The 27,608-nt window shown below is 41.0% G+C and overlaps 4 protein-coding genes across 5 annotated transcripts in view; all 4 read right to left on the reverse strand.

Moving 5' to 3' along the window:
- Positions 1-1,734: 1,734 nt before the first annotated feature.
- LOC136423345 (C-type lectin domain family 4 member F-like) lies at positions 1,735-3,502 on the reverse strand. The gene is made up of 2 exons (XM_066411475.1): positions 3,394-3,502; positions 1,735-2,114 (listed from the first exon to the last, which is right to left on the reverse strand). Exons 1-2 carry the CDS (start codon positions 3,500-3,502, stop codon positions 1,735-1,737), a joined length of 489 nt encoding a protein of 162 aa, XP_066267572.1.
- A 6,915-nt stretch (positions 3,503-10,417) lies between these two features.
- On the reverse strand, positions 10,418-13,187 carry LOC136422769 (perlucin-like protein). The gene is made up of 4 exons (XM_066410636.1): positions 12,964-13,187; positions 11,965-12,045; positions 11,639-11,732; positions 10,418-11,305 (listed from the first exon to the last, which is right to left on the reverse strand). Exons 1-4 carry the CDS (start codon positions 13,105-13,107, stop codon positions 10,902-10,904), a joined length of 723 nt encoding a protein of 240 aa, XP_066266733.1. The 5' UTR covers positions 13,108-13,187; the 3' UTR covers positions 10,418-10,901.
- Positions 13,188-14,423: 1,236 nt separating this feature from the next.
- Positions 14,424-17,585, reverse strand: LOC136422770 (alpha-N-acetylgalactosamine-specific lectin-like). 2 transcript variants are annotated; one of them, XM_066410638.1, is made up of 4 exons: positions 17,366-17,585; positions 16,366-16,446; positions 16,055-16,118; positions 14,424-15,714 (listed from the first exon to the last, which is right to left on the reverse strand). In XM_066410638.1, the coding sequence occupies exons 1-4, from the start codon at positions 17,507-17,509 to the stop codon at positions 15,305-15,307; spliced, it is 699 nt and encodes a 232-aa protein (XP_066266735.1). In that variant the 5' UTR covers positions 17,510-17,585; the 3' UTR covers positions 14,424-15,304. The 2 variants fall into 2 exon arrangements, with proteins under 2 accessions (XP_066266735.1, XP_066266734.1); XM_066410637.1 differs by having other exon boundaries at positions 16,055-16,136; positions 17,366-17,582.
- Positions 17,586-20,853: 3,268 nt separating this feature from the next.
- LOC136422608 (high affinity choline transporter 1-like) overlaps positions 20,854-27,608 on the reverse strand; it is a 111,323-nt gene continuing 104,568 nt past the window's right edge. Inside the window, exons 3-10 of the mRNA XM_066410417.1 lie at positions 26,847-27,002; positions 26,000-26,148; positions 24,905-25,099; positions 23,850-24,003; positions 23,088-23,302; positions 22,361-22,457; positions 21,750-21,921; positions 20,854-21,242 (exon numbers count right to left, since the gene is read on the reverse strand). Coding sequence (XP_066266514.1) covers positions 20,912-21,242; positions 21,750-21,921; positions 22,361-22,457; positions 23,088-23,302; positions 23,850-24,003; positions 24,905-25,099; positions 26,000-26,148; positions 26,847-27,002 — 1,469 coding nt within the window. The 3' untranslated portion in view covers positions 20,854-20,911. The remainder of the gene's footprint in view (positions 21,243-21,749; positions 21,922-22,360; positions 22,458-23,087; positions 23,303-23,849; positions 24,004-24,904; positions 25,100-25,999; positions 26,149-26,846; positions 27,003-27,608) is intronic.

Genomic DNA, 27,608 nt, shown 5'->3' on the forward strand with positions numbered 1-27,608 from the left:
GTTTTTGCCTCCATTTTCGAAATTCTCGCCGCCCACTTGAGCGCATGCGTGCCTCAACTGACCAATCAGAGGATGTTGACCTAGTCGCGACCATTCCACTATCTCGCGGGGGTCGCGAAGACAAAAGATGGAGAAATGTCGCTTTTGTCAATAAATTCTAGTATTAGTATGAAGCCGCCCCCCTTTAATTGCCATGATTTTATCAAAAAGCCTCCCAAGAAAGGCTTTCAATGTTTTAATGTCCTCTGTCATCGCGGGGTCTAGGCACCTACGTTTATACCCTTGTATCATGCCTTGTGCGTATGATATAAAATACTATGATATATAACAGTTATAAGTTCAGCTTTGTTATATACTGTAGTAAGTTTGGAGACTCATTTCTAACTGAGGCCTTAACTAGGCCTCTTAACTGGGCCTCTTAACTGGGCCTCTTAACTGGGTCTCTTAACTGGGACTCTTAACTGGGACCTTAACTGGGACCTTAACTGGGACCTTAACTGGGACCTTAACTGGGACCTTAACTGGGCCCTTAACTGGGCCCTTAACTTGGACCTTGACTGGGACCTTAACTGGGACCTTAACCGGGCCCTTAACTGGACCCTTAACTGGGACCTTAACTGGGACCTTAACTGGGACCTTAACTGGGCCCTTAACTGGGCCCTTAACTGGGCCCTTAACTGGGCCCTTAACTGGGCCCTTAACTGGGACCTTAACTTGGACCTTAACTGGGACCTTAACTGGGACCTTAACTGGGACCTTAACTAGGCCTCTTAAGGGGGCCTCTTAACTGGGCCTCTTAACTGGGTCTCTTAACTGGGTCTCTTAACTGGGACTCTTAACTGGGACCTTAACTGGGACCTTAACTGGGACCTTAACTGGGACCTTAACTGGGACCTTAACTCGGCCCTTAACTGGGCCCTTAACTTGGACCTTAACTGGGACCTTAACTGGGACCTTAACTGGGACCTTAACTGGGCCCTTAACTGGGACCTTAACTTGGACCTTAACTGGGACCTTAACTGGGACCTTAACTGGGACCTTAACTGGGACCTTAACTGGGACCTTAACTGGGACCTTAACTGGGACCTTAACTGGGACCTTAACTGGGACCTTAACTGGGACCTTAACTGAGACCTTAACTGGGACCTTAACTGGGACCTTAACTGGGCCCTTAACTGGGCCCTTAACTGGGCCCTTAACTGGGCCCTTAACTTGGACCTTAACTGGGACCTTAACTGGGACCTTAACTGGGACCTTAACTGGGACCTTAACTGGGACCTTAACTGGGACCTTAACTGGGACCTGGGACCTTAACTGGGACCTTAACTGAGACCTTAACTGGGACCTTAACTGAGCCCAACTCGGCCCTTAACTGGGCCTTTAAACTGGGACTCTTACTGGGACTGTTAACTGGTAAGAGGTTATCAAAGGCTTGTGCTGCGGCCTATAACTTACTGCAATACGGATATTTACCCGATATTTACACATCTTTACCGGGTAAATTTGAGGTATTTGTGGGTAAATGTTACATGTCACATTTACCGAGAATTTACACACCCATGGTAAGTTTGGTAAATCCCAGATTTCATGCAGTGTTATCTAATCATGACGGCTGATTTTATAACTAGCATACGTTATAAGCACAAACACCTAGGCCTGCAGGCCATATTCGTCACAATTTGTCACAACACAGTTGTTGTCCTAACACAGTAGTAGTTCGCATGCAGTCCGCAGCTAACCGTAGATTTCACAGATGTAGTAGTAAGAACTTGGGCATGTACTATCATTCCAGAGGTAGTCCTTAGCAGGGTAGATGTGAACACAGTTTTCCCTTGTGCCACCGTTTGGTTCGCTTGTCCCCCACATCCCCTCACCAACCAATACAGTGCCGTCGTCCCAAATCCACACTCCCTCCGTCTCCACGTCACTCAGCCCGATCCAGGTGTGTGCTTTAGTCGTAGCTCTCACGTGATTGGTCAAGAAGTTGTGTGTCTCGTTAGTCTTCACTGTTGCTAGGCGACCGCCTTCTTCGTTACATGTGTGTTGAGACTCGTTATACGGTTTCTGGTCGGCGGAGAAGCGGTAACAGGTCCCCTTGAACAGCTCATAGCGAGCTGGACAGGTTATGACAGCGTCTGTAGTGTCAGTAATAGATAGTTGTGTTGATGAAGGTTAGACATCCAGGTAATAAGATGCGCAAAATGATCAGCTCAAATGACAGTTATCAAAGCAACTGGAGAAAAATTTCGAAAATTTCTAGATTTTTATCCAGTTGCGTAACTGTCATTTGACGTAATAGAAAGCTGTGTCCATTAAAGCGTTAACCAAAAATCTGTTGATAAATTCCCCTTTAACCCTATCCAGACTGGGGGGGGGGGGGCTAAAAGTGCCCGCGGCAACTTTGACATCGTATTACTGCCTAACGATGTATGCTACGACTACCAAACTTGGTGACTTTTCCTAAAATTTTGTTGGGAACAATTTTATACTAATGGTTTAAGTTAATCATTTTTCATGTTGCCATGGCAACGGGTTTCTGACAGGCATTTTATGCAAAAATCGTTAATTTTTTGAAAACATTGATATTTCTCAGGTTTTCTTGCACAACTACACTAGTTTTCCTACATGTATAACATTATATGTAATTAGATGTAACTTTCCTGATTTAATATTCATAATTTATGCTAATTTGATGACGTAACCGGTCGAAATCCAAGATGGCGGACTATATCACTATTTCAGGTATCAGCAGGCTTTTTCGCCTTTAAAATGGTCAATACCTGACATTTTCTTTATCAGAAACATTTAGATTAACGTTTATAGTCTATTTTCAGTGTCCTTTGGGGTCATAAGGGGAAAAAAAGGATTTTTAAAAATTTCAAAATGGCCGATCCAAGATGGCGGATCCCAAGGGATCGCTAACAACACATGACGTCACTCTATGGCGTCATTTTGACGTCAACGTACTTACCATTGACGTTGTATGCCTCGCATACCTTAGAATGAATAATACAAACCGTTTTGTTTAATACCTTTAGATATTACGGGAATTCCCTATTTAGCCAATAAAATCACATCGATGACGTCATAATTACGTCATATTACGTCATAACGTCACCAAAATTACAGGAATTATAAAACTTGACGTGAATATCACTCCCTGCAAATTTGGTGATGATACATCATACTGTTCGGAAATTATGAGGGGGGGGCCGAATCAGCCCCCCCCCAGTCCCAGATATACCAAAAAAGCCCAGTCTGGATAGGGTTAAATCAATGTTTTAACCATTCTTGCCCTTGATCTTGTCGTTAAAATACTGTTTTAGTTATTTAGCATAGAGAGTTAAGTAGTGCTTAACCAGAGCATTACACAGGAAAATATACAAATGATACCTTTGGACCTGATCCTCTCCTCAAGCTGTTCAACTCGCTCCATCAGACTGTCGGTGATCTTCTTCTGATCAGCCAATAGACTCTGCAAAACAACCCATGCATTCTTCATATCAGATTGATACATGTATACATTATATTTGTGTATATATGACTTTTGGACAGCTTACGGTGGATTAATCACATCTCAAGGACTTCTCTTCGCGTAACTTATTTTAAGATATGGATATATATTTTTTGTGCATGTTCACTTGTGTAATAAGGTACTCATAAGACACCACACCCCTAGAGGAAGGAAGCCTTAGCTTACCTCAGAGCTTTTGGAGTCGTTTTGAAGTCGTGTGATGTGTGCCTGCTGGGCAATCAGCACCGTCTGGAGGTCCGCCCTGTGCTGTAATAGTCAGAAATATGGTACATGTATTGATATGGAGGCTGTGATCGTATCTCCGTCTGCGCTGTCATTTGCACTAAGCTTTAATCCATGAAGTTATGAAGGGAATTTCTAGGCTGCCAGCTTGGATTGTACGTGCGTGAAAACAGCAGATTTCCAAATTTGTTAAAACGATATCCATTTATCTGAAAATGATTTCTTTGGGCTGATTATCCATTATAATGAACCGTGATGATGGGGGATACAGGCTTAGTCACATTTGGGACCGCATTCTTCACAGCAGCGATACCTAGCAGCGGAAAGTAGAACCAGTCACCATTGCACTAAGAAGAATATCAGAAGGACTACAGAAACGTCCACGGACAGGTAAATCTCTTTGATTGTTCAACAAAATCTATTATATCCATTTATTTTTAGTCGTTCAAAGCAAGAACATGTGTGTTCGTCCGTCAGTCTTACAATATATGGCATACCAAGAAATGAAAAGAAAATCAATGCTCATTATTATGAGCAACAATCAGCTAGTTTGTTGCCTTGGCATGACTTCGCAGGTCTGATCGTACGTAAACCCAAGGTTAAGGGCGCAAGCTGACCCCTATAGCTTACTTGCTGTGTGATTTACACCAGGCTTCAATCACCCCAAAACATTGCTAAAGCAGGATATTCAGTTGACAGTTTGCCAAGTCAGCTTCAGGTCAACAGCCAGACATAGCTAGAAAGACATTTCCTTCTCCACCACTTCTATAATTTCTAAGAAAAATAGGAGCATATTATTTCGGCATTATCAACGGGCATTTCGTACACACACACCATCAGCGACGTTAACACTTGCAGGTTTTGAGAAGAAAGTATTTCAGAACAGTTTCAGCAATTTCCAAGACACCCAATGCAAAGATGGCCGACATACCCCGTCGTAGTTGCAAGGCGGGCTTCCTACGTTCACCACTGGATTACAGACGCATTTCTCTTCCGAGCCGCCGTCGTCGGGTACTGCCCTCAGTCCCTGCAGCTGGGACCCTATGGCAAAAACTACCAAAAGCAAATACACCAAAAACATTGTACAGAATCCAGCGGTACGCATTTTTCACAAACACTTAAGAAGCTCCATGGTTGAAGGAAGTCTTGTAGGAAGTAGCTTAAGAAATTCCAATGCGTGGCAACTGCGTCAGCGGAGATGGCAAATAGCCAAGAGTTCAGAATCAAGATTTCAGCCAAGATTCTCAAGTGCCAGCATTTATGTGCCAGCGCTTGTGTGTTCTATATTGTTGATAAAAGTTGTACTAAACTCAGATACCTTATGATTACCCATAAGGACAGGGAGCATAAGGATACAAGAATTATCACTTTCCTTACTTCCTGTATGATCTATGGATAGGGATGGATATAGACACAAATATAGTCTATCAAATTAGACTTTGTTCAAGAAGGGATTGTAATCATGGTTGACTGGTAGCAGAATCGATTATTGCAATCAATACCTCAAATACATTTGTACTTTCTACAATTTTCATTGTCACATACGCAATTTCTATTGTTTGAACCTTCTATCATAATTTATTTATATATATAACACCAGTCAGTTTACATTGGGGAATACAGTAGCTATTTGGAATCTCCAGAGAAATTGATGTTCTACCATTAAGTTTCACATCAGTGTGTAGCTCTTAGTGTAACAAGTACGGTGATGTAAAAATTATTATTCTGCAATGTTCATAACTGTAGATATAATTAATAAAAAATGTCAGCAGACTGCAGGCTATTTGGTTAGCCCGCTGAAATGAAAAGCTAGCCCGGAGATGTGAAATCACAGAACTCGGGTCTAAAATTGTTAGACCGCGGCTCTAAATTTCTAGACCGCGGGGCAGAACTGTCCAAAAGCAGGTAGACCGCGGGGAAAACTTCAGACTGCGGGGAAAACTTGAATGAAAAGCTGTGTCAGAAAGGTGTGAGAGGCGGGGCAGAGAGGTGGGAAAGAGGCGTGAATTGACAGTCTTACAGGAAACACTCCCAACTTTAGTCTGCAGGGCTTCGAAATTAGACCGCGGTCCTGCATCTCAGACTTGAGGTCCAAATCAGTTGATGTGAAAAATGCTCATTAAAGTTCATATGATAACAGGTACAACTTATATGTACATTTTCGAAAGAGCAACAGATGCTAACAACCCTGACCAATTCATCTGCTTGGAGATCAATGCGGGGACCTGAGATCGTTTCCCTCCTATATACTAGATATCAACTGGGATTTAAAATTTGATAACTCAAAATGTGCAAAGAGACAAATTACAGCTGTGTTGCGTGTTGGTCAGACAGTATATTGACCATGCAATTGTCCTAGGTAGGTGTTGCACCTACCAGCAGCCTGTTTTCACACATTGGTGGTGTATTTTACATTTATTCATTTATAGTTGGCCTTTTGTGTGCAACTGATTTCCAAAACCTCTGGCTCCCAGTTGGTAATAGGTGAGGGCAAGTACAAGATAAGTTCATCCAGTATAAAGGCACATGGTTGCCATTTGACTGCAGTAGATTCATACATTATGAGTTGAAATGTGATTGAATGCCACAAGTTTTTTGGTTACAGAGCATATCTAAGTTTTGCCTCAAATCCCTTTCATATGGGACTGGCAATGAGATGTATTTTGGATCTTCTTGCTTTCATACCGATCAAATCATGTCCTTTATTAGCCAAAACACAATCTCAAAACAACTGAATAAATTTTAAAATCATCAGACGTTTGAAGCTTTCAGACCTTATCCAAGGTCCTTTGTCCTTTAACCTAATTATTTTATGCTTTTTTTATGCAGGTTCAAACCTCATGTTTTGAGCCATGTTGGTGACATACTTATCAATTTTGGTTTACATTCTACGTCAATGTGTTACATAGCTGAGGAGAGATGCCTTTAGGTCACTTTTGTTGTGCGGGAACTGGAACAAGTATACTGGCTTAGCACATCTAATTCTATAGATTTTTCCATTGGACATATGAAGTTATGAGATTCAGAATTAAATCTCAGAATTTTATCCACTTGTAGAGTTTGAATTGTCTTTACCTGAATGTCTAACCTTCATAAACGACATATGATAAGTTGTTACAAGCATATGAATCAAAACATCAGGCTAGCTAGATCTAGAGTTTGTTCTAGCCTCGTTGGTTCTTAAGGTAATATTTTGGTTCCAAATCCTACAATATTGACCTTAGGCAGTTAGGGGGAGAGCTCATATATATCCTTGTTCAGGAAATTCAAGTAATTATTCGCTTCTTTGTTATGCGGCTTCAAACTAGCTCAGCTATTGTCCTGGACAAGCAGTGATGCTGTCAAATTATCAAGTTGATTCAGAAGTAATTATCACACAGGGAGTCTACTGTGTGTGTCAAAGGGGCCTTCTTACCAAGAGATCTTGAGGCCTTGCCTTGGGTCATGGGATGGGAGCCTGGAAATACTGGCTGATCAGAATACAGAAATAACAATCTTCTACCCCACAACTGCTTGATTGAAGATCATGTTAGCCTTGGCCCTCAGGTCTTGGTATTACAGTATAAGTCAGTGTGTATTTAAAGCAAGGAGGTCTAAACCTCCTTGGTGTAAGCAAGGACATTATATATTGTCCTTGGCGTAAGCTGAGGTATGATATTAAAGTACAGAAACCTGAAAATTCACTTCTGGGATAGATAATGTATTCAAATGGGTAAACCAGATGTTGGGTAAACCTAGTAGGTTGTATTCAACTTCAGATGAATCCAGGCAACATTTCTCTGAGAACTAAAAAAAATTCTTTGAAAACAATGTAAGACAAATTAAAGATTGATTTGTCTGCCCTACCCCCAACCAAATTAGTTCAAGTGCATCCCATTTCATCCCTACAGCTCACTAGTGTCTGAACAAGATGATTTTAAACCTCCTTGGTCTGAAGGACTATTTTATTTTCGTGCCTTAGATTGGTGATCTCGGAACCAGAAATGTACTTTGCATAATACTGGCAAGCCAGCCAACCTCTCACTTCACAAAGCTGGCTTATGGCATGCCTGTGTTGTTATTTGTCTATACCCAATTGTTCTTTAGTTGAAGTAAGGGCATTATTTAGAATAATGTCCTTGGGTGAAGATGGCATTTGCTTTTCTTGTGAAGCCATTTATGTCAATTGTCTGTTGTCTCGACCAAGGAGGCTATAGAGTTTGTTAGCCTAGACCCTATGTTTACAGCACGACTACCAGGTCAGACCAACCAGTGGCACTTGGCTCCATTTATTGGGAGATTTTTTAGTGGTTAATTTGTGAACGTGACATTTATCATTTTTTTCATTTTTTTCATTTTATCTTTTTTAATCATTGAAAATTTTTTTTTATCATTTTATGTATCATTCTTTAAAACTATAATTTATTGTGAGATTTTGTAGTTGTTAATTTGTGAACATGAACGCTCCAAGCCAGATTCAAATAGCCTCAAGCCAGCTTGTTCCAAGCTGCCTCTTGAGTTGAGGTGATCTTATATACACTAAGACAGTTCATCATTCTTTGGTGTGATTGTGACGGGGTTTGTTTAAGCCTTTACTGACTCCTCAGGCCATATTGAGTTTTTTTCATCCCCTAAAGTTTGTTTGACCAAATTTTAAACCAGGTTTTGTAAACCTCCTTGGTTTGACATACATGAACTATATACCAAGGGTCAATCTCCATACAGATCAGCTCCCTTCCAGCAAAGATAATATATTTCTATACAGAAGTAATGATGTACTTGCACCTTGCGACTGGTTAGCACAGGGAACCTCGAGGGAAATGTTAAAAATCGTAGACACAGCTCCTAGCCTCCCGACCAAAACCTCTGCTTTTCCTATACCTACTTGATCCATGGTAGCCGAGAAATTCTATCTTTCCATGTACCAATTGTCTTTTGGCTCTATGCAAATCAGTGTAATTCACACCATATTCACAGCCAATACAGACATCCCTGAAAGAACAATAAATTCTCACGCATCCCCCCTGTGCTTGATTTAACTTCCTAAGAATTCCTTCCTTCCTAGAGCACTGGCATTTACTAGTACTTTAAATAATGTCTGGAGATGTTTTCTTAGGTGTTCAGTGCTCCCATCAAACTTAGATGTATGTCGCCTTTAGTAAATGATGGACAGCTAAGCTGAAATGTCAATCTAAAAAAAAAGAAAAATCAGTATTTTTAGCTTTCACAGGACCTCTGCTTTTACCAAGGAGGTTTTATATAGAACCTCCTTGCTTTTACTTAGTTACATCCTACCCAAGAGGTATTTTACTTCCCCTCTTTCTTGCAACAAGGAAGGCACATTTAGTGCTTTTCCACCTGTGTGAATTTGTTTCGGTATCAAATCAATTTGTTACATACATTGCAAGTTTGATTAACACATTTGTCAACAGTTAACTTATCAAACATTCTAAGACATATTTTCCACAGTTGACAATAGTCATGCCTGGCCATGGCTGTAGGTACAAGATTCAAGTCAGACTCTGCCAAATAAAGCAGTTGGCTATATTCTATAAGAGATGGTGTGATTTTTCCTACTTTCCAAAGCCTAAAATCCCACATGATTCTTGTTTACCTATCAATGTAGGTCTTCAACATTAATAGCTGGATAATATGCTCTTTCTGAAATCAGTCCTCTCAATGTTTTGTCCAAGAAAAACCTCCTTGGCCCAAGGTAGTATAATCTCAGTTTTCTGTAGAGCAAAAAATAATGCACAACTATTGGAAAGTGGCTCAGCTGTGTTCAGTTCTGAGGACCTAACTATCAGCCCGTTCTACGTTTATTTTAGTATGTGGGGTTCTGTTCAGGACCGCGGCCTATCCCCCTTGCTTAGACTTTTCATAGAATTTATCATGTATGTGCTAATTACACAGGCTGGCCAGGTGTGATTTCTGATTAATTCAGTCACTTTCATGGTGTTGTATGAAATGCAGTCTACATGCAGGCTGGCCTGTCAGCCCCGCGGTCTAACTCACCAAGTCTGGGGGGAAACTTCATAAGCCTGGGGAAACTCTTTCTACACTGCGGTCTAAGCAATTTTGAACTTCAAATATATCGATAAGTTTATACACTACTGGTAATAAAAAAACAACCTAATAATGAAGACAACATAATCTTTGAAATGGTATGTAAAAGTTTCCTGTACATCCAGGGAAAATAAAGTTGAAAACTAGGGATTTCAGTCAGGGAGGTTCTAGCTGCCTTCGAATCCGGAAACTGTTCTTCCCAATTTAAACTGACTGGTGTTATATATATATATATATATATATATATATATATATATATATATATATATATATATGTATATATATGTGTGCATATGTGCATATTTATGTACAACCCGGAAGGCTCCCTTGAGCGGCTATACTAGCACCAATACAAAATTGGTCAATTTTTGGTTGCAACGTCTGACCAATATATTCTTCCAAACCTCAATCTTAGTTAGATAGTTAGAAAGTAAAAAATTAATTGAATGAATACATGAAAACACGTTTGATACATATTGAAACAAGTTTTAACTGTGATTGCCAACACACAAAAAATTCAACTTGATGAGAAGTTTGGGTCCAATTTCATGTGTTGGCATTTACAGTTAATACTTGTTTCAGAATGACTTTTACCAACACAGATGAACTTTCAAGCTTGTTTGAAACATGTTTATTACATCAGAATTCTCCCAGTAACGCTACTAGATGCTAAGTATCATTAAAATGCATTGCCATTGTTATCTAAAGCTCACTAGTTGGTCGTTGTTCAACACATGCTTTACCGACACAACTAATTCCAGTTGTGGGTATTTATTCATGCGTAAAATACATCAATCATCGATATTAAAAGTAAAATGCAACGTTATATCAATACAAATCTCATATAGTTGATCGTGCTTACACTAAGAATACATCCAATTATCTTATTACCTATATACTGGTAAAGCCATTAATAGGTCTAATATACTTATAACGAGTTAAAATAACAAACGAATTCATTAAAATCTTCCAAGGCAAGCTTAAATGCACGTACTAATAATTAGTAGCTTAATTTTCACATTAAGATGTAATAGTAGTCCAGTAGTTGGCCGGCCAAATAGTGACGTAGGCTGCAGAATGTTAGACTCTTATACTTATACTAGCCTTGTATTTCACAGATGTAGAAGTAAGAGCGCGCGCATGGAACATCATTCCAGCGGTAGTTATATACCCCATGGTAGAAGTGAACACAGTTTTCCCTTGTGCCACCGTTTGGTTCGTTTGTCCCCCAGATCCCATCACCAACCAATACAGTGCCGTCTTCCCAAATCCACACTCCCTCCGTCTCCACGTCACTCAGCCCGATCCAGGTGTGTGCTTTAGTCGTAGCTCTCACGTGATTGGTCAAGAAGTTGTGTGTCTCGTTAGTCTTCACTGTTGCTAGGCGACCGCCTTCTTCGTTACATGTGTGTTGAGACTCGTTATACGGTTTCTGGTCGGTGGAGAAGCGGTAACAGGTCCCTTTGAAGAGCTCATAGCGAGCTGGACAGGTTATGACAGCGTCTGTAGTGTCAATAACAGATAGTTGTGTTGATGAAGGCTAGACATCCAGGTACTAGTAATAAGATACGCCAAAGCTCAAGTACTCAAGCAACTGGATAAAAATGTGGAAATTTTCCAAATTTCTATCCAGTTGCGTAACTGTCCTTTGGCGTAATAGATGATTGTGTCCATTAAAGCGTTAACCAAAAATGTATTGATACATTTCCCTTTAAATCAATGGTTTAACCATTCTTACCCTTAATCTTGTCGTTGAAATACTGTTTTAGTTATTTAGAATAGAACGTTTAGTAGTACTAAACCAGAGCATCATACAGGAAAGTATAAAAATGATACCTTTGGACCTGATCCTCTCCTCAAGCTGTTCGACTCGCTCCTTCAGACTGTCGGTGATCTTCTTCTGTTCAGCCAATAGATTTAACAGCTGACTCTGCAAAACAACCCATGCATTCCTCATATCAGAAAGATACATGCGTGCATTATATTTGTGTATTTATGACTATTGGACAGCTTACGGTGGATCAATCATATATTTCAAGGACTTCTCTTCGCACGACATTTGTGAAAAGAAAATGGATTTATCTAGTTATCTTTTACATTATCATTTTTTTGCCTGTACTCGTTAGACACCGCACACCTAGAAGAAGGAAGCCTCAGCTTACCTCAGAACCTTCGGAGTTGTTCTGAAGTCGTGTAATGTGTGCCTGTTGAGCGATCAGCACAGTCTGGAGGTCCGCCATGTGCTGTGATCGTCAGAAATGTGGTACATGTATTGATATGGAGGCTGTGATCGCATCTACGCCTGCACTGTCATTTGCACTAAGCTTTAATTCATGAAGTTTGGAAGGAAATTTCTAGGCGGCCAACTTGGACAGTACGTGCGTGAAAACGACAGATTTCCAAATTTGTTAAAACGATATCCATTCATCTGAAAATGATTTCTTTAGGCTGATTATCCATTATAATTAACCGTGATGAGGGAGGGATACAGGCTTAGTCACATTTGGGACCGCATTCTTCTCAGCAGCGCCACCTAGCAGTGGGAAGTAGAACCTGCAATAGTGCACTGATGAAGGTAGCAGAAGGACTACCGAAATTTTGACAGGTAAATCTCTTTGATTGTGCAACAAAAAATCTATTATATCCATTTATCTTTAGTCGTTCATAACAAGGACATATGTGTTCGTCCGTCAGTCTTACAATATATGGGGTACCAGGAAATGAAAAGAAAATCAATGCTCATCATATTACGAGCAACAATCAGCTAGTTTGTTGCCTTGGTATGACTTCGCAGGTCTGATCGTACGTAAAACCAAGGTCAAGGGCGCGACCTGACCCCTATAGCTTACTTGCTGCGTACTCTACCCCTGGCTTCAATCACCCCCAAACATTGCTAATGAAGTATAGTCAGTTGACAGTTTGCCAAGTCAACTTCAGGTCAACAGCCAGACACAGTACAGCTAGAAAGACATTTCCTTCTCCACCACTTCTAGAATTTCTAGAAAGCTAGGAGTATCTTTACCTTTTATTTCGGCATAATTAACGGGTATTTCATACACACACACCATCAGCGACGTTAACACATGCAGTTTTTGAGGAGAAAGTGTTTCAGAACAGTTTCAGCAATTTCCAAAACACCCATGCAAAGATGGCCGACATACCCCGTCGTAGTTGCAAGGCGGGCTTCCTACGTTCACCACTGGATTACAGACACATTTCTCTTCCGAACTGCCGTCGTCGGGTACTGCCCTCAGTCCCCGGCACCCTAAGGCAAAAACTACCAGAACCAAACACACCAAAAACATTGTACAGAATCCCACGATACGCTTGTTTTACAAACACTAAGGAATCGCAAGGGTTGAAGGAAGGCTTGCAAGAAGTAGCGTCAGAAATTCCCATACGTGGCAACTGCGTCAGCGTATCTGGCAAATATCCAAGAGTTCATAATCATTCTTTCAGCCAAGTTTCTCAAGTGCCAGCTTTTAGTGCTGACGCTAGCGCTTGTGTCTACTATATTGTTGATAAAAGTTGTACTAAACTCAGATACCTTATGATAACCCATAAGTACAGGGAGCATAAGGATACAAGAATTATCACTTTCCTAACGTCCTGTATGATGTATGGATTGAGATGGATATAGACGCATATATAGGTTATCAAATTAGATTTTGCTCAAGAAGGGATAAATCAGATTATAATCATGGTTGATTGGTCGCAGAGTCGATTATTGCAATCAGTACCGGTACAGAATCCCACGATACGTTTTTTTCACAAACAGTAAGGAAGCGCAAGGGTTGAAGGAAGTCTTGTAGGAAGTAGCGTTAGAAATTCCAATACGTGGCGACTGCGTCAGCGCATATGGCAAATAGCCAAGAGTTCAGAATCAAGATTTCAGCCAAGTTTCTCAAGTGCCAGCATTTATGTGCCAGCGCTTGTGTGTTCTATATTGTTGATAAAAGTTGTACTAAACTCAGATACCTTATGATTACCCATAAGGACAGGGAGCATAAGGATACAAGAATTATCACTTTCCTGACTTCCTGTATGATCTATGGATAGGGATGGATATAGACACAAATATAGTCTATCAAATTAGATTTTGTTCAAGAAGGGATTGTAATCATGGTTGATTGGTCGCAGAATCGATTATTGCAATCAATACCTCAAATACATTAATTTTGTACTTTCTACAATTTTCATTGTCACATACGCAATTTCTATTGTTTGAACCTTCTATCATAATTTATATATATGCATATATATATATATATATATATATGTGTGCATATGTATGTGCATTTGTATGTACAACCCGAAAGGCTCCCTTGAGCGTCTATACTAGCACCAATACAAAATTGGTCAATTTTTGGTTGCAACGTCTGATCAATATATTCTTCCAAACCTCAATCTTAAAACATGATAGTTAGAAAGTAAAAAATTAATTGAATGAATACATGAAAACACGTTTGATACATGCTGAAACAAGTTTTAACTATGATTGCCAACACACAAAAAATTAGACTTGACGAAAAGTTTGGGTAATTCCAATTGTATGTGTTGGCATTTACAGGTAATACTTGTTTCCGAATGACTTCTACCTACACAGATGAACTTTTGAGCTTGTTTGATACATATTCATTACATCAGAACTCTTCCAGTAACTTGATACTTGATACTATTTCGAATCAAAACGGACTATGAAACACGTGTTACTAAATGGTAGTTCCGTCCGTTAAAGTATGTGTCATTAAAATGCATTGCCATTGTTATCTAAAGCTCACTAGTTGGTTGTTGTTCATCACATGCTTTACTGACGTAACTAATTCCAGTTGTGGATATATAGTCATGCGTAAAACCCATCTTCAATAATCGACAATGAAAAGTTAGTGCAACGTTACATCAATACAAATCTCGTGTAGTTGGTAGTGCTTACACTAAAATACATCCATTTCTCTCATTACCTAATACTTATAAAGCCATACAAGTCCAACATACTTAAAGGGTTGGAATCACAGACCAAGTTACAGGCCAAGCTAGTTAAGAATAGACGTATTGATAAGTAGTAGATAAAGCTGTATATTTTCAGTCTAAAGGCAACCAAAGCAACATTAGGGCCAAAAAATGGAAATAAAAAAAGATGCTGAAATCTAGCTTTATGGTATTGACATTTACTAACTTTGTTAGCACATTTGCGTAATAACTTCATACTTTGAGCATTTTAAAACCGTGCAAAATCGTGCCGTACGATGATGCCTTAGTTTCGCGAGCCTACTAAAACTCCAGCCACAGTTTTCAGTGAGTCCCCACATCACAACGACGCCATATTTTTGCACCAATGCATTGTGATAGTGTTGTCTGAACTTATCATGTATAGAAATGACTAGATAAACTGACTTTCAAAATCCGATTTTCGGGCCATGATGTTGCTTTGGTTTCTTTTCAGATATAACAGTAGTAGTTGGTCAAATACCTACGTAGGCTGCAGAATGTTAGGCTCTTATACTAATAATAGCCTCGTATTTCACAGATGTAGAAGAAAGCGTGCGCACATGGCATATCGTTCCAGCGGTAGTTATGTGCCCCATGGTAGAAGTGAACACAGTTTTCCCCTGTGCCACCGTTTGGTTCGTTTGTCCCCCAGATCCCATCACCAACCATCAAAGTGCCGTCATCCCAAACCCACAGTCCCTCCGTCTCCACGTCACTCAACCCGATCCAGGTGTGAGCTTTAGTCGTAGCTCTTACGTGATTGGTCAAGAAGTTGTGTGTCTCGTTAGTCTTCACTGTTGCTAGGCGACCACCTTCTTCGTGACAAATGTGTTGAGACTCGTTGTACGGTTTCTGGTCGGTTGAGAAACGGTAACAGGCCCCCTTGAAGAGCTCATAGCGAGCTGGACAGGTTATGACAGCGTCTGTAGTGTCAAGAATAGATAGTTGTGTTGATAAAGAGTATGCATACAGGTAATAAGATACGCAAAGTGATCAGCTCAAATGACAGTTATCAAAGCAACTGGAGAAAAAATTCGAAAATTTCTAGATTTTTATCCAGTTGCGTAACTGTCATTTGACGTAATAGATAGCTGTGTCCATTAAAGCGTTAACCAAAAATCTATTGATAAATTCCCCTTTAAATCAATAATTTGACCATTCTTTCCCTTGATCTTGTCGTTAAAATACTGTTTTAGTTATTTAGCATAGAGAGTTAAGTAGTGCTAAACCAGAGCATCACACAGGAAAGTATAACAATGATACCTTTGGACCTGATCCTCTCCTCAAGCTGTTCAACTCGCTCCATCAGACTGTCGGTGATCTTCTTCTGTTCAGCCAATAGATTCTGCAAAACAACCCATGCATTTTTCATATCAGACAGATACATTTATACATTATATTTGTGTATAAATGACTATTGGACAGCATACCTGGACCAATCATATATTTCAAGGACTTCTCTTCACGTAACATCTTTCAAGAAATGGATATATATCGTTTTTTGTGCATGTTCACTTGTGTAATAGGATACTCGTTAGACACCACACACATAGAAGAAGGAAGCCTTAGCTCACCTCAGAACTTTTGGAGTTGTTTTGAAGTCGTGTGATGTGCGCCTGTTGAGCAATCAGCACAGTCTGGAGGTCCGCCATGTGCTGTGATCGTCAGAAATGTGGTACATGTATTGATATGGAGGCTATGATCGTATCTCCGTCTGCACTGTCATTTGCACTAAGCTTTAATCCATGAAGTAAGGAAGGAAATTTCGAGGCGGCCAACATGGACAGTACGTGCGTGAAAACGACAGATTTCCAAATTTGTTAAAACGATATCCATTCATCTGAAAATGATTTCTTTAGGCTGATTATCCATTATAATTAACCGTGATGAGGGAGGGATACAGGCTTAGTCACATTTGGGACCGCATTCTTCTCAGCAGCGCCACCTAGCAGTGGGAAGTAGAACCTGCAGTAGTGCACTGATGAAGGTAGCAGAAGGACTACCGAAATTTTGACAGGTAAATCTCTTTGATTGTGCAACAAAAAATCTATTATATCCATTTATCTTTAGTCGTTCATAACAAGGACATGTGTTCGTCCGTCAGTCTTACAATATATGGGGTACCAGTAAATGAAAAGAAAATCAATGCTCATCATATTACGAGCAACAATCAGCTAGTTTGTTGCCTTGGTATGACTTCGCAGGTCTGATCGTATGTAAAGCCAAGGTCAAGGGCGCGACCTGACCCCTATAGCTTACTTGCTGTGTACTCTACACCAGGCTTCAATCACCCTCGAACATTGCTAATGAAGTATAGTCAGTTGACAGTTTGCCAAGTCAACTTCAGGTCAACAGCCAGACACAGCAAGAAAGACATTTCCTTTTCCACCACTTCTAGAATTTCTAGAAAGCTAGGAGTACCTTTACGTTTTATTTCGGCATTATTAACGTGTATTTCGTACACACACACACACCATCAGCGCCGTTAACACTGTCTTGCAGTTTTTCAAAAGAAAGTATTTCAGAACAGTTTCAGCAATTTCCAAGACAATCATGCAAAGATGGCCGACATACCCCGTCGTAGTTGCAAGGCGGGCTTCCTACGTTCACCACTGGATTGCAGACACATTTCTCTTCCGAACCGCCGTCGTCGGGTGCTGCCCTCATTCCCTGGCACCCTATGGCAAAAACTACCAGATGCACCACTACCAAAAACATTGTACAGAATCCCACGATACGCTTGTTTTACAAGCACTAAGGAAGCGCAAGGGTTGAAGGAAGTCTTGTAGGAAGTAGCTTCAGAAATTCCCATATGTGGCAACTGCGTCAGCGGAGATGGCAAATAGCCAAGAGTTCAGAATCATTCTTTCAGCCAAGTTTCTCAAGTGCAAGCTTTTATGTGCTAGCGCTTGTGTGTACTATATTGTTGATAAAAGTCCTACTAAACCCAGATACCTTATGATAACCCATAAGGACAGGGAGCATAAGGATACAAGAATGATCACTTTCCTGACTTCCTGTATGATGTATGGATTGAGATGGATAAAGACACAGAAATAGATTTTGTTCAAGTCAAGAAGGGATTATAATCATGGTTGATTGGCCGCAGAGTCGATTATTGCAATCAATACTACAAATACATTGGTACTTTCTATGATTTCCATTGTCACATACTCAATTTCTATTGTCTAAACCTTCTACTTTATATATTTATATATATAAAATCCAGAAGGCTCACATGAGCGGCTATTCTAGCACCAATACAAAGTTGGTCAATTTTTGGTTGCAACGTCTGACTAATTATAATATATTCTTCCAAAGATCAATCGAGCTTGAACCATGGTAGTTAGAAAGTAATAAGCAATTAAACGAATGCATGGCATGGAATGCCCATACCAATGGCAGAAAACAAAAGGATATATTTTTGATTGTTTTCCTAGCTTCTTGTATGATGTATAGATATAGGTAATTGAATTAGATCTTGTTCAAGAAGGGATTCGTAGTGATTCGTAGTGATTGACAAGTCTCAGAATCGATTATTTTGATAGATTTTAATCACATCAAAAAGCCTCAAACACTTTCCCAAGGGCACAACATCGGGGCATACCGGTGGTTTCAAACCGGGACTTCTCGGTTCTGGGCGAAACGCCCAACCGATTGCACCATACGATGCCACATGAAGCTATACTATGGGCATACTAGCACCGCTACAAAATTTTTGCAATTCAACGTCAGATATATTTTTTCGAAAGATCATCAATTGGGGATTAAAGAAAGGTATTAAATAATAAGAAATTGAAATAATGCATACGACTTTTTGACATATGTTTATTACATTTAGAATTCTTCCAGTAACTGGATACTACTTCGTATCAAACCAGACTATGGAATATGGTTACTCAATGGTAGTTCCGTCCACTAAAGTAAGTGTAATTTGTTTGTTTTATTTGGATCTCCATTAGTGATACAATTCAATGCGCACTTAAACATATGTGTATATAAAAATATACAATTAAACATATGTATTGTTATCTTAAGCTAACTAGTTGGTTGTTGTTCATCACATGCTTAAATCCAGTTGTAGATATTCATTCATGTTTAAAATACACCAATCATCTACAATATTAAAAGTTAATGCAATGTAATATCAATACAGATCTCGTGTATACGTAGTTGGAACTGCTTAATATACTAAAATGCATCTATTTCTCTCATTATCCTATATACGAACGCCTTTTTAAGTATTGCAGTACAAATGCCATGGAAGACGAAATACACTTTAATTCAAACTGTTCATTTCATGATAATTCACGAAATGAGTTGCCTATTCAGACCACTAAAATCTATCCGAATTTCTCTAAGCTTACAGAAAAGGAAAAGACTATTCTTCTTTTCACTAGCTACCAAAACCCCGCAAATTATAGAAAAGGTGGGACATTACGTCTTCCATTGCTTATAAAAGAGAAGTCAAACCCCTCACTAGCTATAGTTATAGACAATTACGTTTGTATAATTTAGATTAGCAGCTTTTATACGTATACCTATTTTTACCCTGTTCTTTTATGTATGTTATTTGCATTTAGCCTTCGGGCATGAACTTGTAATGAACTTATTATTTATAAAGTCATTACCTATATAAAGTCATGTATTGTGGTTAGCTGGAAAAACGAAAATCCCTTTACACATATCATTAAGATAAAGTAACCACCGTAGGCATTAAGTACCACACTTATACACAGCACTGCTTTTAGATTAGTAATTTGATAGACATTTTAGAAGTATAGTAGTTGATGCACAACTTCATCCATATCTGTGGAACGTCATAATTTCTGGTAACTGTCAAAAGCACTAAATCTTGTTTTCGGTATATACATCAGCTTCGCAGGAGCTGGCTTTATTACACTGAACGACCTGTCACACCCACCCTCATTAATCAGGACCCCTACGCTCCACGTTACATCGCTCGCGAAGGGGCCCTGATTACCAGCGCCGTCAGACGTGGTTATGATTACCAGCGACGTCGCCGACACTTGCTCATGAATAATTAATGAGCTGGCCTTATTTGGCAATGAGCGGACTGACGAACTCATCTCCAGACGGAAGTCGCGGACGAGATCGGTGGGCTTGCTCGGCTTTCGCTGCCGCTGGGAAGCCCATATAACAGAGGCTCTTCCCTCCGTCTGTCCTTCCACTTAGAAATACGTCCCTGCCATCAAGCAGTGTCTGTAGGGTGGACTGCTGATGCTGACGAAGCCGCTCTAATCAAAACAAGTCTTCCGCAGCTGAAGCAAAACTGTCGGCTGCCATTTGTTTTGGGTAACCAAAGCAACGATGTAACACGTAACCTGATTGGTTGATAGCTTCCCAGCGTTCTTTGCACGATTGCTTCCGATGATGGGAAGCAAACCCCTCTGATTGGCTGAAGCTGTTTTGGTGGCGACGTCGCATAACCATGTCTGACGGCGCTGGTAATCAGGGCCCCTTCACGAGCGATGTAATGTTGAGCGTAGGGGTCCTGATTTATGAGGGTGGCCACACCTAACCTTTGTACATCTAGCTAGAAGCTTTTTATTAAAACTGTATGGTAATCATCATAATGCCACTACTGTAGGTTAGGGCAATGAGTTCCTATCTATGGTAGTCCTGGGAAAATATAGATTCTAAACACCTCAATCATGGGTTGACAACTCTGGTACTTGGAGGCTTGACTATTTCTTGTTCTTTTCTGAGCTGGTATTAGATACTAATTATATAAGTAGTCGGTACGTTCGCAAGTTTTAGCTAACTCAAATAAGACCACAGCACGTCCAGAACCAAAGACACAAAAATTAAGTGTAGCTGCAGTGCCAAGGTCAACTACCAGGAGGCCCAACAATGTGATCAACCTTCACCGTTGGATTTACACGACCTACCCAATACCATATCATCGCAATCCTTTCAGCAGTTCTTGAGATATATCCCCATACACATACACATACACATACACATGTACATACACATACACATACACATACACATACACATACACATACACACACACACACACACACATACACATACACATACACATACAGAGTAAAAACTATACCTCCGTTTTTTGATGGAGATAAACATGTTGGATTACACGCATTCTTCCCTAAGAAGTGGCGGGTGCTCACAAGGAGCACTATTCCTTCTCCTTGGCTCCTCAACCCTGTCTGACAACATCACCGACCGGTCGCCGAGTGGCAGAAGCACGACCTCCGTGTCTCGGGGATGATCGGGTCGTCGTGCTTGTTCGGCCTTACTTCGGAAGCAGTCGGCGACGTCGTACTTCATCGGGATCTTCTCTCCTTCGAAGAGAAGCTTGAGTAGGAGGGAGACGGCGACGATGGTGAGGAGACTGCACAGCATGGCGAAGGCACGGAAGGGGAAGAGCTGCAGGCCTTCAGTCTCGTCATAATATGGGTACCTTGTGGAAACAACCGTAAGAAGGATTAAAAGAAGCCATATGCATCAGAGCCTTAACAACCAGAGACGGGGGGCGTCATAAACTACTATAACTGATGACCCGCCACCCACCGAGTCACGCGTTTTGTCTGCACAAAGTGACGCCATCAAGTCGGTCGATTTCTTAGTCTAACTCCTTGACAAAGAATCGTGTTACTTCGTCGAGAGTGCAGGTGTCTCGAATAGTTTCAGAACGAATTCTAGATCTGGTTTTACCTTTAATACAATAAATACCCACCAGCTAGCGTAAGTATATATTACCTACATCAAATCTGAATCTTTCTGGGCAATATAAAATAGAAGAAACTTGCCAACTTTTCAACCAATCCTGCAGCCTTAATCTTCTCTATTGGTATCTATATAGCCAATATAACCACCCTTCGGCGTAACACACCAACTAAATGTAATAGTAATATTGACTCATGTTTCTTGCAAATCAGCAACGAGAAAGCTGTCGTTCAAAGCTTACTTGATGACGGGATCGATGGATAGCAGGCTCTCTCCGCCGCATATCCTGAGGACCATCCCCACGATGTAGCCGCACAGCGAGCCGTAGGTGTTGGTGAACTCTAGATGCACCACGCACACCAGCTGGGGGAACAGGATGACGAACACCAGGTCCCCGCACAGTAAAAACAGACCTGGGATCAAGGGAAATTTTGTAAATATTTTGTAAAGGTGACGTATAGAAAGAGGTGACCAGTCAGGGGGTCTGCTAGAAGAACTTCAGAAATAAAGAAGTGACGCCACTGACGGCTATCCTTATTTTCTGTGGTCCCTATATTCGTTGTATCAATCTAACAACGCAAAAAATGGCAACTTCAGTGAGCTTATTACAAGCTACTATATTCTGAGTGCCAAGCCATGTGAAGCGGAGTGATACAATCTTACTTCTAGTGATTTAAGCTGCCTAGGTCACAATCCATGTGCCTGAGAATAGCCGGTTAGGTAGCGGTTACTTATCCCTGATGAGAAAGTAGTGCGGATGCTGTTCTTGTCTATCTTGAATATGTAAAAGCGATAAAAATTTACAATTTTTTGGCTACGCCTTAGGGGTGTAGCAGCTTTACTATCTCTTACCATATATGGATTTGACAGTCAGCGCCAGAGCTGTTGCCATGGTTCCCACGACAAAGAGGGAAGCACGAATCACCCACACAAGCTCTGTCTCCGACGCCTGTGATGTGATGGAAATACTGCTGTTTAATCGCTAGTTGTGTCCCTTTGTATCTAGAAGCAGGTATTTTCTGGCCAGAAATAGATGTGTCGATAAAGGATTTTCCGAAAAAAAGAAAATTCAGAAATTATCTTTGTTTGAAATCATAGAACCCACTCTTCATTGAAAACGTGTGGCTTTATTTTCCGCTGCCTTCAAAAAAGAAGTCAAACCTCGCAATATAATTAGTAACGTAGATTTAGAATCTTATCATAGACTAGCAACGTAGTTTAATCTTCATTGTCAGTGTCAGTTGAATATTTTATAATTTACTTAATGCTTGTACACTATCGTTGATTGTTGTTCACTAGACTACGGAGATGAATTAGTATAAACTTGTTGATTATGCAATAATTATTTTTTTATTACAATTTGCCTGTATACTACTGTCAGTCAGTATGACAAAAACTGCGTAAAACAAAATGCAAAAAAAAACCTATTCAAACAGTTAAAGCATCATCATCATCGGTCGGTCGCGCAGCATACAGCTCGCAACTTCGAGAAAACAGTTCAGAGTTTATTTACAGGAGTTTAACTGCATATGAATTGATATAGAAATGTTTTTAAAATGCTACAAACTGCTACAAGTACCTTTTGTCTGAGGAGGAGCTTGTAGACGTTCCGTGCGAAGAGAGAGCTGGAGGCCAGGACGGAGGAGTCAGCCGAGGACATGACGGCTGCTGACACGGCACCAAGTCCGAAGAACGACACCCACGTCGGAGTCAGGTACTGTAGCACCAGGGGTAGGATCAGGCTAGCTTGTCCTTCAACAGCTGGGTCCTTTCCATATGCTGTTTTGGGCCAGTCTGGAACATTGAAAAGAAGGTGCATTAGGTTCTTGGCGAAGCTTGAGGAGCGGGCCTAACAGTTTAGTATATGTTTAGTTCCAAAGAATTCCAAATATCTCAGTAATGCTTTCGCTCACACTCTGTGGAAACCATAACTAGAGAATGAATATTACGCTGGTATTCCAGCTATGTCATCAGTGGACCATTCAGATCGCATACCCGAAAAAAGGAGATTAACCTCCCTGCCCAAAAGGTCTCTCTGGGCAAAATGTCCCAGATTTTGGGCAATGAGTTTGACTGAATGAAACACAACGAAAACAACGGGCTCACAGACCAGAAATAGCCTGTAACTGCAGACGCCTTACTGGGTTTATAGTGCTCTGAACAAATATCATGGCAGAATCAAGAGTGCTACGTTGGTACTTTTGTTACATGAAGTAAAATCAACCCAGACATCTTCGTCATGGCATTGCTTTTTTATTACCACAGTCGTTGTCTTTGCCCCGGCTGAAACAAAACGATGAGGAAAAGGAAAATGTAACAGCAAATGGATGGCTTGCCATACCTGTTGAGGCTCCAATGGCCCCGATCAGAATAGACGGGATGGACATGATGACGCAACCCAGGCCGGCTGCGATGGACAACCACTGCGCACGCGCGGGAGACTTGGAGGAAAGGACACGTTGGAAGTAGCACTGCCAAGGAATCCCGCCAAACATCTTGAATGAAAACGTAAGGAACAAGGCATTGCCAAATGAAAATTCCCTAAGGAATGTGTTCACGGAATTCCTAGAATATTTGTTAACGCAATCGCAGTACTATAGGCTAAAGGCTTCGCTCCTGAGGCGTCGCCAGAAATGCGTGTCTGCCTTGTTTCTATACTGGACCATAGCCGTGCAAGCACTATAGCAGGGGGTTACTGGTAGTAGTGTGTGCACTCTACCCATATTTTTGCAGGCCATTGCAGCAGTATGTGATTGATATATTCAAGATAAAAATTAGAATTCATCTCAAGAGGCATTTGGTTGTGTTCAAAGATTAGTAAAGCAAAACGTTCTTTGTAGCCAACCACGATCGCAGCAAAATTATAAAGTTAATTTGAATAAGATGAATCTAAAGCACTTTCAAAGCCAGTTAGTTCGGTATGGATTCATTGCCTTACATTGATAGATATTCAAATCCATCTCAAGAGGCACTTGGTTCTATTGAAAGATTAGTTAAAGAAAAGCATTATTTTTCTGTAGAAAAGTTTGCAATAACGCCTTACAAAACTGGTTTTGAAACTTGCAGCTATAGATGTCGCTGCTTACAGATGCGGTCCCGAAAATTAAGAAAATAAACATATATACATCGATAGCTTTAATGCAAGTGAACCAGGGGCTGATCCGCTGGTAGTGATGTGTGTGTTCAACTACCATACTCTTTCCCAAATGCTGAGTGCTGAGCAGAGAAAGCAGTATGTACCATTTTTAAAGTCTTTGGTATTACTCGGCCGAACTCACGACCTACCGTGTACAAGGCGAACACTCTACCAACTAGGCCATTGCACCAAAACGTCTGTGTGAATAAAACACTTGGATGTATAAAACGAGTTTTGTTATTCAACAAAACAATAGCTACCAAGAGCATGGCGTAGTCTATCCACACCCCTGTGTACTTCACGTCCCACGTGCCGTACCAGCCCGCCGTCTCCGTCTCGTTAAAGGTTCTGTTGTACACGGAGGCGTTAACAGGTGTGTACAGGAGCCGGGTCAGGGTGGTGGTCCCGATCTCCGACACCAGGGGGTTCGTCAGGGCGAAGGGGATGGAGATCCACTGCAATGGAAAAGCAATGTGTTAATGATGTACCGTATGTACGTAAAACTGTTGTCTTTTGGATATGACGTTAAAAGGAGGTCCCGTGTTTGGGGAGAGTCACACCCCACGCATGTAAAAGAACCCACTACACCTTTCAAAAAAGAGTAGGGGCATGCCCCGGTGTGCGATGGTCCAAGTCCTTCCGTCTTGAGTTGGTGATTCACTACACCCGGGTGGAGGCCTGGCGAACCTCCATCTCGTATCAGCCATACGGTGATTAACACCATTCACCCGGACGGAAGACCTGGCGCATCCCCATCTTGTATGACAGCCAACGAAAGGATATGTCATCCCGTAAAGGTAGCACATCCAGTAACATACAATTATAGCTTGATTTCTCTCAATGATTTTAGGTATGAAGCACTATGGTCCAGATAGGACATCATGGTTTTAGGGTTCTTTATGCAAATCTATGGAAGTTTTCGAAACAAATTTGTCCTCGAATTGAAAATAAACCTTATGTAATAAATGTCAAAATGACATCAAACTTGGGGAAAGTCACAAGCGGCAGGAGAGCTTTCATTTTCTGAACTTTGCAAATGACTGACGTGTTTCTATAGTAACCGTTGCTAAGCAAAATCGTTTTCTATTGCAAGTAGACAGAACATACCTGTTTAATAAACAGGTTTCTCTAGACAGTTTACTTGAAATAAAAACACTGCCAACAAGACCACAGCACGTCCAGGGCCAAAGATACAAAAAAGCTTGCTGCTGCAGTACCAAGGTCAACCACCAGGAGGCCCAAAATAGACATTCACCGTTGGGTTTAGCCTACCTACCCGCCTACCAAATACCATTGCTATCCATCTAGCGGTTCTTGCGTAATAACTTTTCGTGGAGGTAAAGAAATGAACATACCAGTCCGACAAATATGCAAAACAGTTGCAGGACGTCGGTGTAAACGACCGAGTACAGTCCTCCCAACAAGGTGTAGAAAACAGCGATGGCGGCTGAGATGATGACTGACAGGGTGAAGTTCAGCCCAAGCACAACACTCAGGGTCGCACCTGGACAGAGGGATATACAATACAGGTGTTCTTTTGTAACAAATTTTCTAACACAATGGATGCAATGAATTGGCTGCGATTTTGTTTCAATAAGCTAGTTCACGGTTGCTACTACGCATGTGCAGTGTCAAAGGTGAAGGCCCCCGAGATGTAAACAAAACACATCTGGGCATTGTTATGCAAATCGGGACAATGTCGAGACGAGCACTGTTTACAAGCCGGGGGCCTTCACCTTTGACACTGCACATGCGTAGTAGCAACCGCGAACTAGCTTATAAGCTCGTTCACACTTCCGAGTACGCATGCTGGGCATATGTCAAAGGTCCCTGAGACATAAACAAAACACATCGGAACATTGTTATGCAAATCGAGACAATGTTCGCGACGAGAACTGCTTTAATACAAGTTAGGGGCCTTCACCTTTGACATATTGCCCACAGTTCCTGTCACCACGCATGCGTACTCGACAGTGTGAACGGGCTTATAAGCCCATTCGTAATTCCGACTACGCATGCGCCGTGTCAAAGGTGAAGTCCTCTGGCTTGTGAACAGTTCTCGTCTCGACATTGTCTAGATTTGCATAACTACGTCCAGACGAGGTTTGTTTACGTCTCAAGGGCCTTCATCTTTGACACTGCACATGCGTAGTCGGAATTACGAATGGGTTTATTCAGACGAGTAACAAACTTTGACTTCACCGAGAGCAGCAAGGATGGCGCCGCACCAGCACACATCTGCCATCAGAGCGGGGATGAACAGCAGCCCGCCCATCCTGTCTCCGTACCGCTGCTGAAAAGGGTCCAACATCGTCACGTATCCCGCGGCTCGCATCTTCTTGGCAAAGAAAAGTCCTCCTGTTTGAAAGACCGTGTGAGTTCAATAGGGTTTGTTATCTCCATAGAAAATGGAGATGTAGTTTTGGGTGATATTTGATATGTCCGTAAGTGTTGGAAAGATAAAATTAAAGTTAATGTCGATTTTGGGCCCCCTGGCATGGTATGTGACCTGATACTGCAGCAGAACTTCTTTTTTTTTATCTTTTGACCTGAACATGCTATGGTCTTGATTTTTGGTGGCAGATAGCTCGTGATGTGAGAAAGAATTGTTGTAGGTTTTGGCCCACTAGCAGGTTGCTCTAGAACTGCAGGGGCATTTTTGTCAAAATCTTCCAAGGAGAGTAACTTAACAAAGCAACGACAGATTGCCTTGATATTTAGTATGCAGGTAACTCAGGTAGAGATGCACATAGTGATGTAAAAAGCATGCAAATTGGGACTTAATTTGCATAATTAATGAGGAAAATCTTAATTTGCAGTGTTTGCCATTATTTGACTCAAATATATGTAACATATGTAGTTTATGTCAGGTAATTAACACATACCAATTATGCAAACCAATGCCTAAATTGCATACATAATACAACCAATACTTAATTCCATATGAGAGTTCTACTTGCCCAG

Source organism: Branchiostoma lanceolatum, chromosome 17 (assembly GCF_035083965.1).
Source record: "Branchiostoma lanceolatum isolate klBraLanc5 chromosome 17, klBraLanc5.hap2, whole genome shotgun sequence".
NCBI classification, from domain to species: Eukaryota; Metazoa; Chordata; class Leptocardii; order Amphioxiformes; family Branchiostomatidae; genus Branchiostoma; species Branchiostoma lanceolatum.

What these genes read in the sequence shown, in the direction of transcription:
- LOC136423345 (XM_066411475.1), bottom strand. Translation starts at nt 3,502, where the DNA reads ATGAAGAATGCATGGGTTGTTTTGCAGAGTCTATTGGCTGATCAGAAG. An exon ending in GGAGAGGATCAGGTCCAAAG is followed by an intron (nt 2,115 to 3,393) that starts GTATCATTTGTA and finishes TAACCTGTCCAG; the next exon opens with CTCGCTATGAGCTGTTCAAG.
- LOC136422769 (XM_066410636.1), bottom strand. Translation starts at nt 13,107, where the DNA reads ATGTTTTTGGTGTGTTTGGTTCTGGTAGTTTTTGCCTTAGGGTGCCGG. An exon ending in CGCCTTGCAACTACGACGGG is followed by an intron (nt 12,046 to 12,963) that starts GTATGTCGGCCA and finishes TGACGATCACAG; the next exon opens with CACATGGCGGACCTCCAGAC. An exon ending in GGAGAGGATCAGGTCCAAAG is followed by an intron (nt 11,306 to 11,638) that starts GTATCATTTTTA and finishes TTGACACTACAG; the next exon opens with ACGCTGTCATAACCTGTCCA.
- LOC136422770 (XM_066410637.1), bottom strand. Translation starts at nt 17,509, where the DNA reads ATGTTTTTGGTAGTGGTGCATCTGGTAGTTTTTGCCATAGGGTGCCAG. An exon ending in CGCCTTGCAACTACGACGGG is followed by an intron (nt 16,447 to 17,365) that starts GTATGTCGGCCA and finishes TGACGATCACAG; the next exon opens with CACATGGCGGACCTCCAGAC. An exon ending in ACAACTCCAAAAGTTCTGAG is followed by an intron (nt 16,137 to 16,365) that starts GTGAGCTAAGGC and finishes GTTGTTTTGCAG; the next exon opens with AATCTATTGGCTGAACAGAA.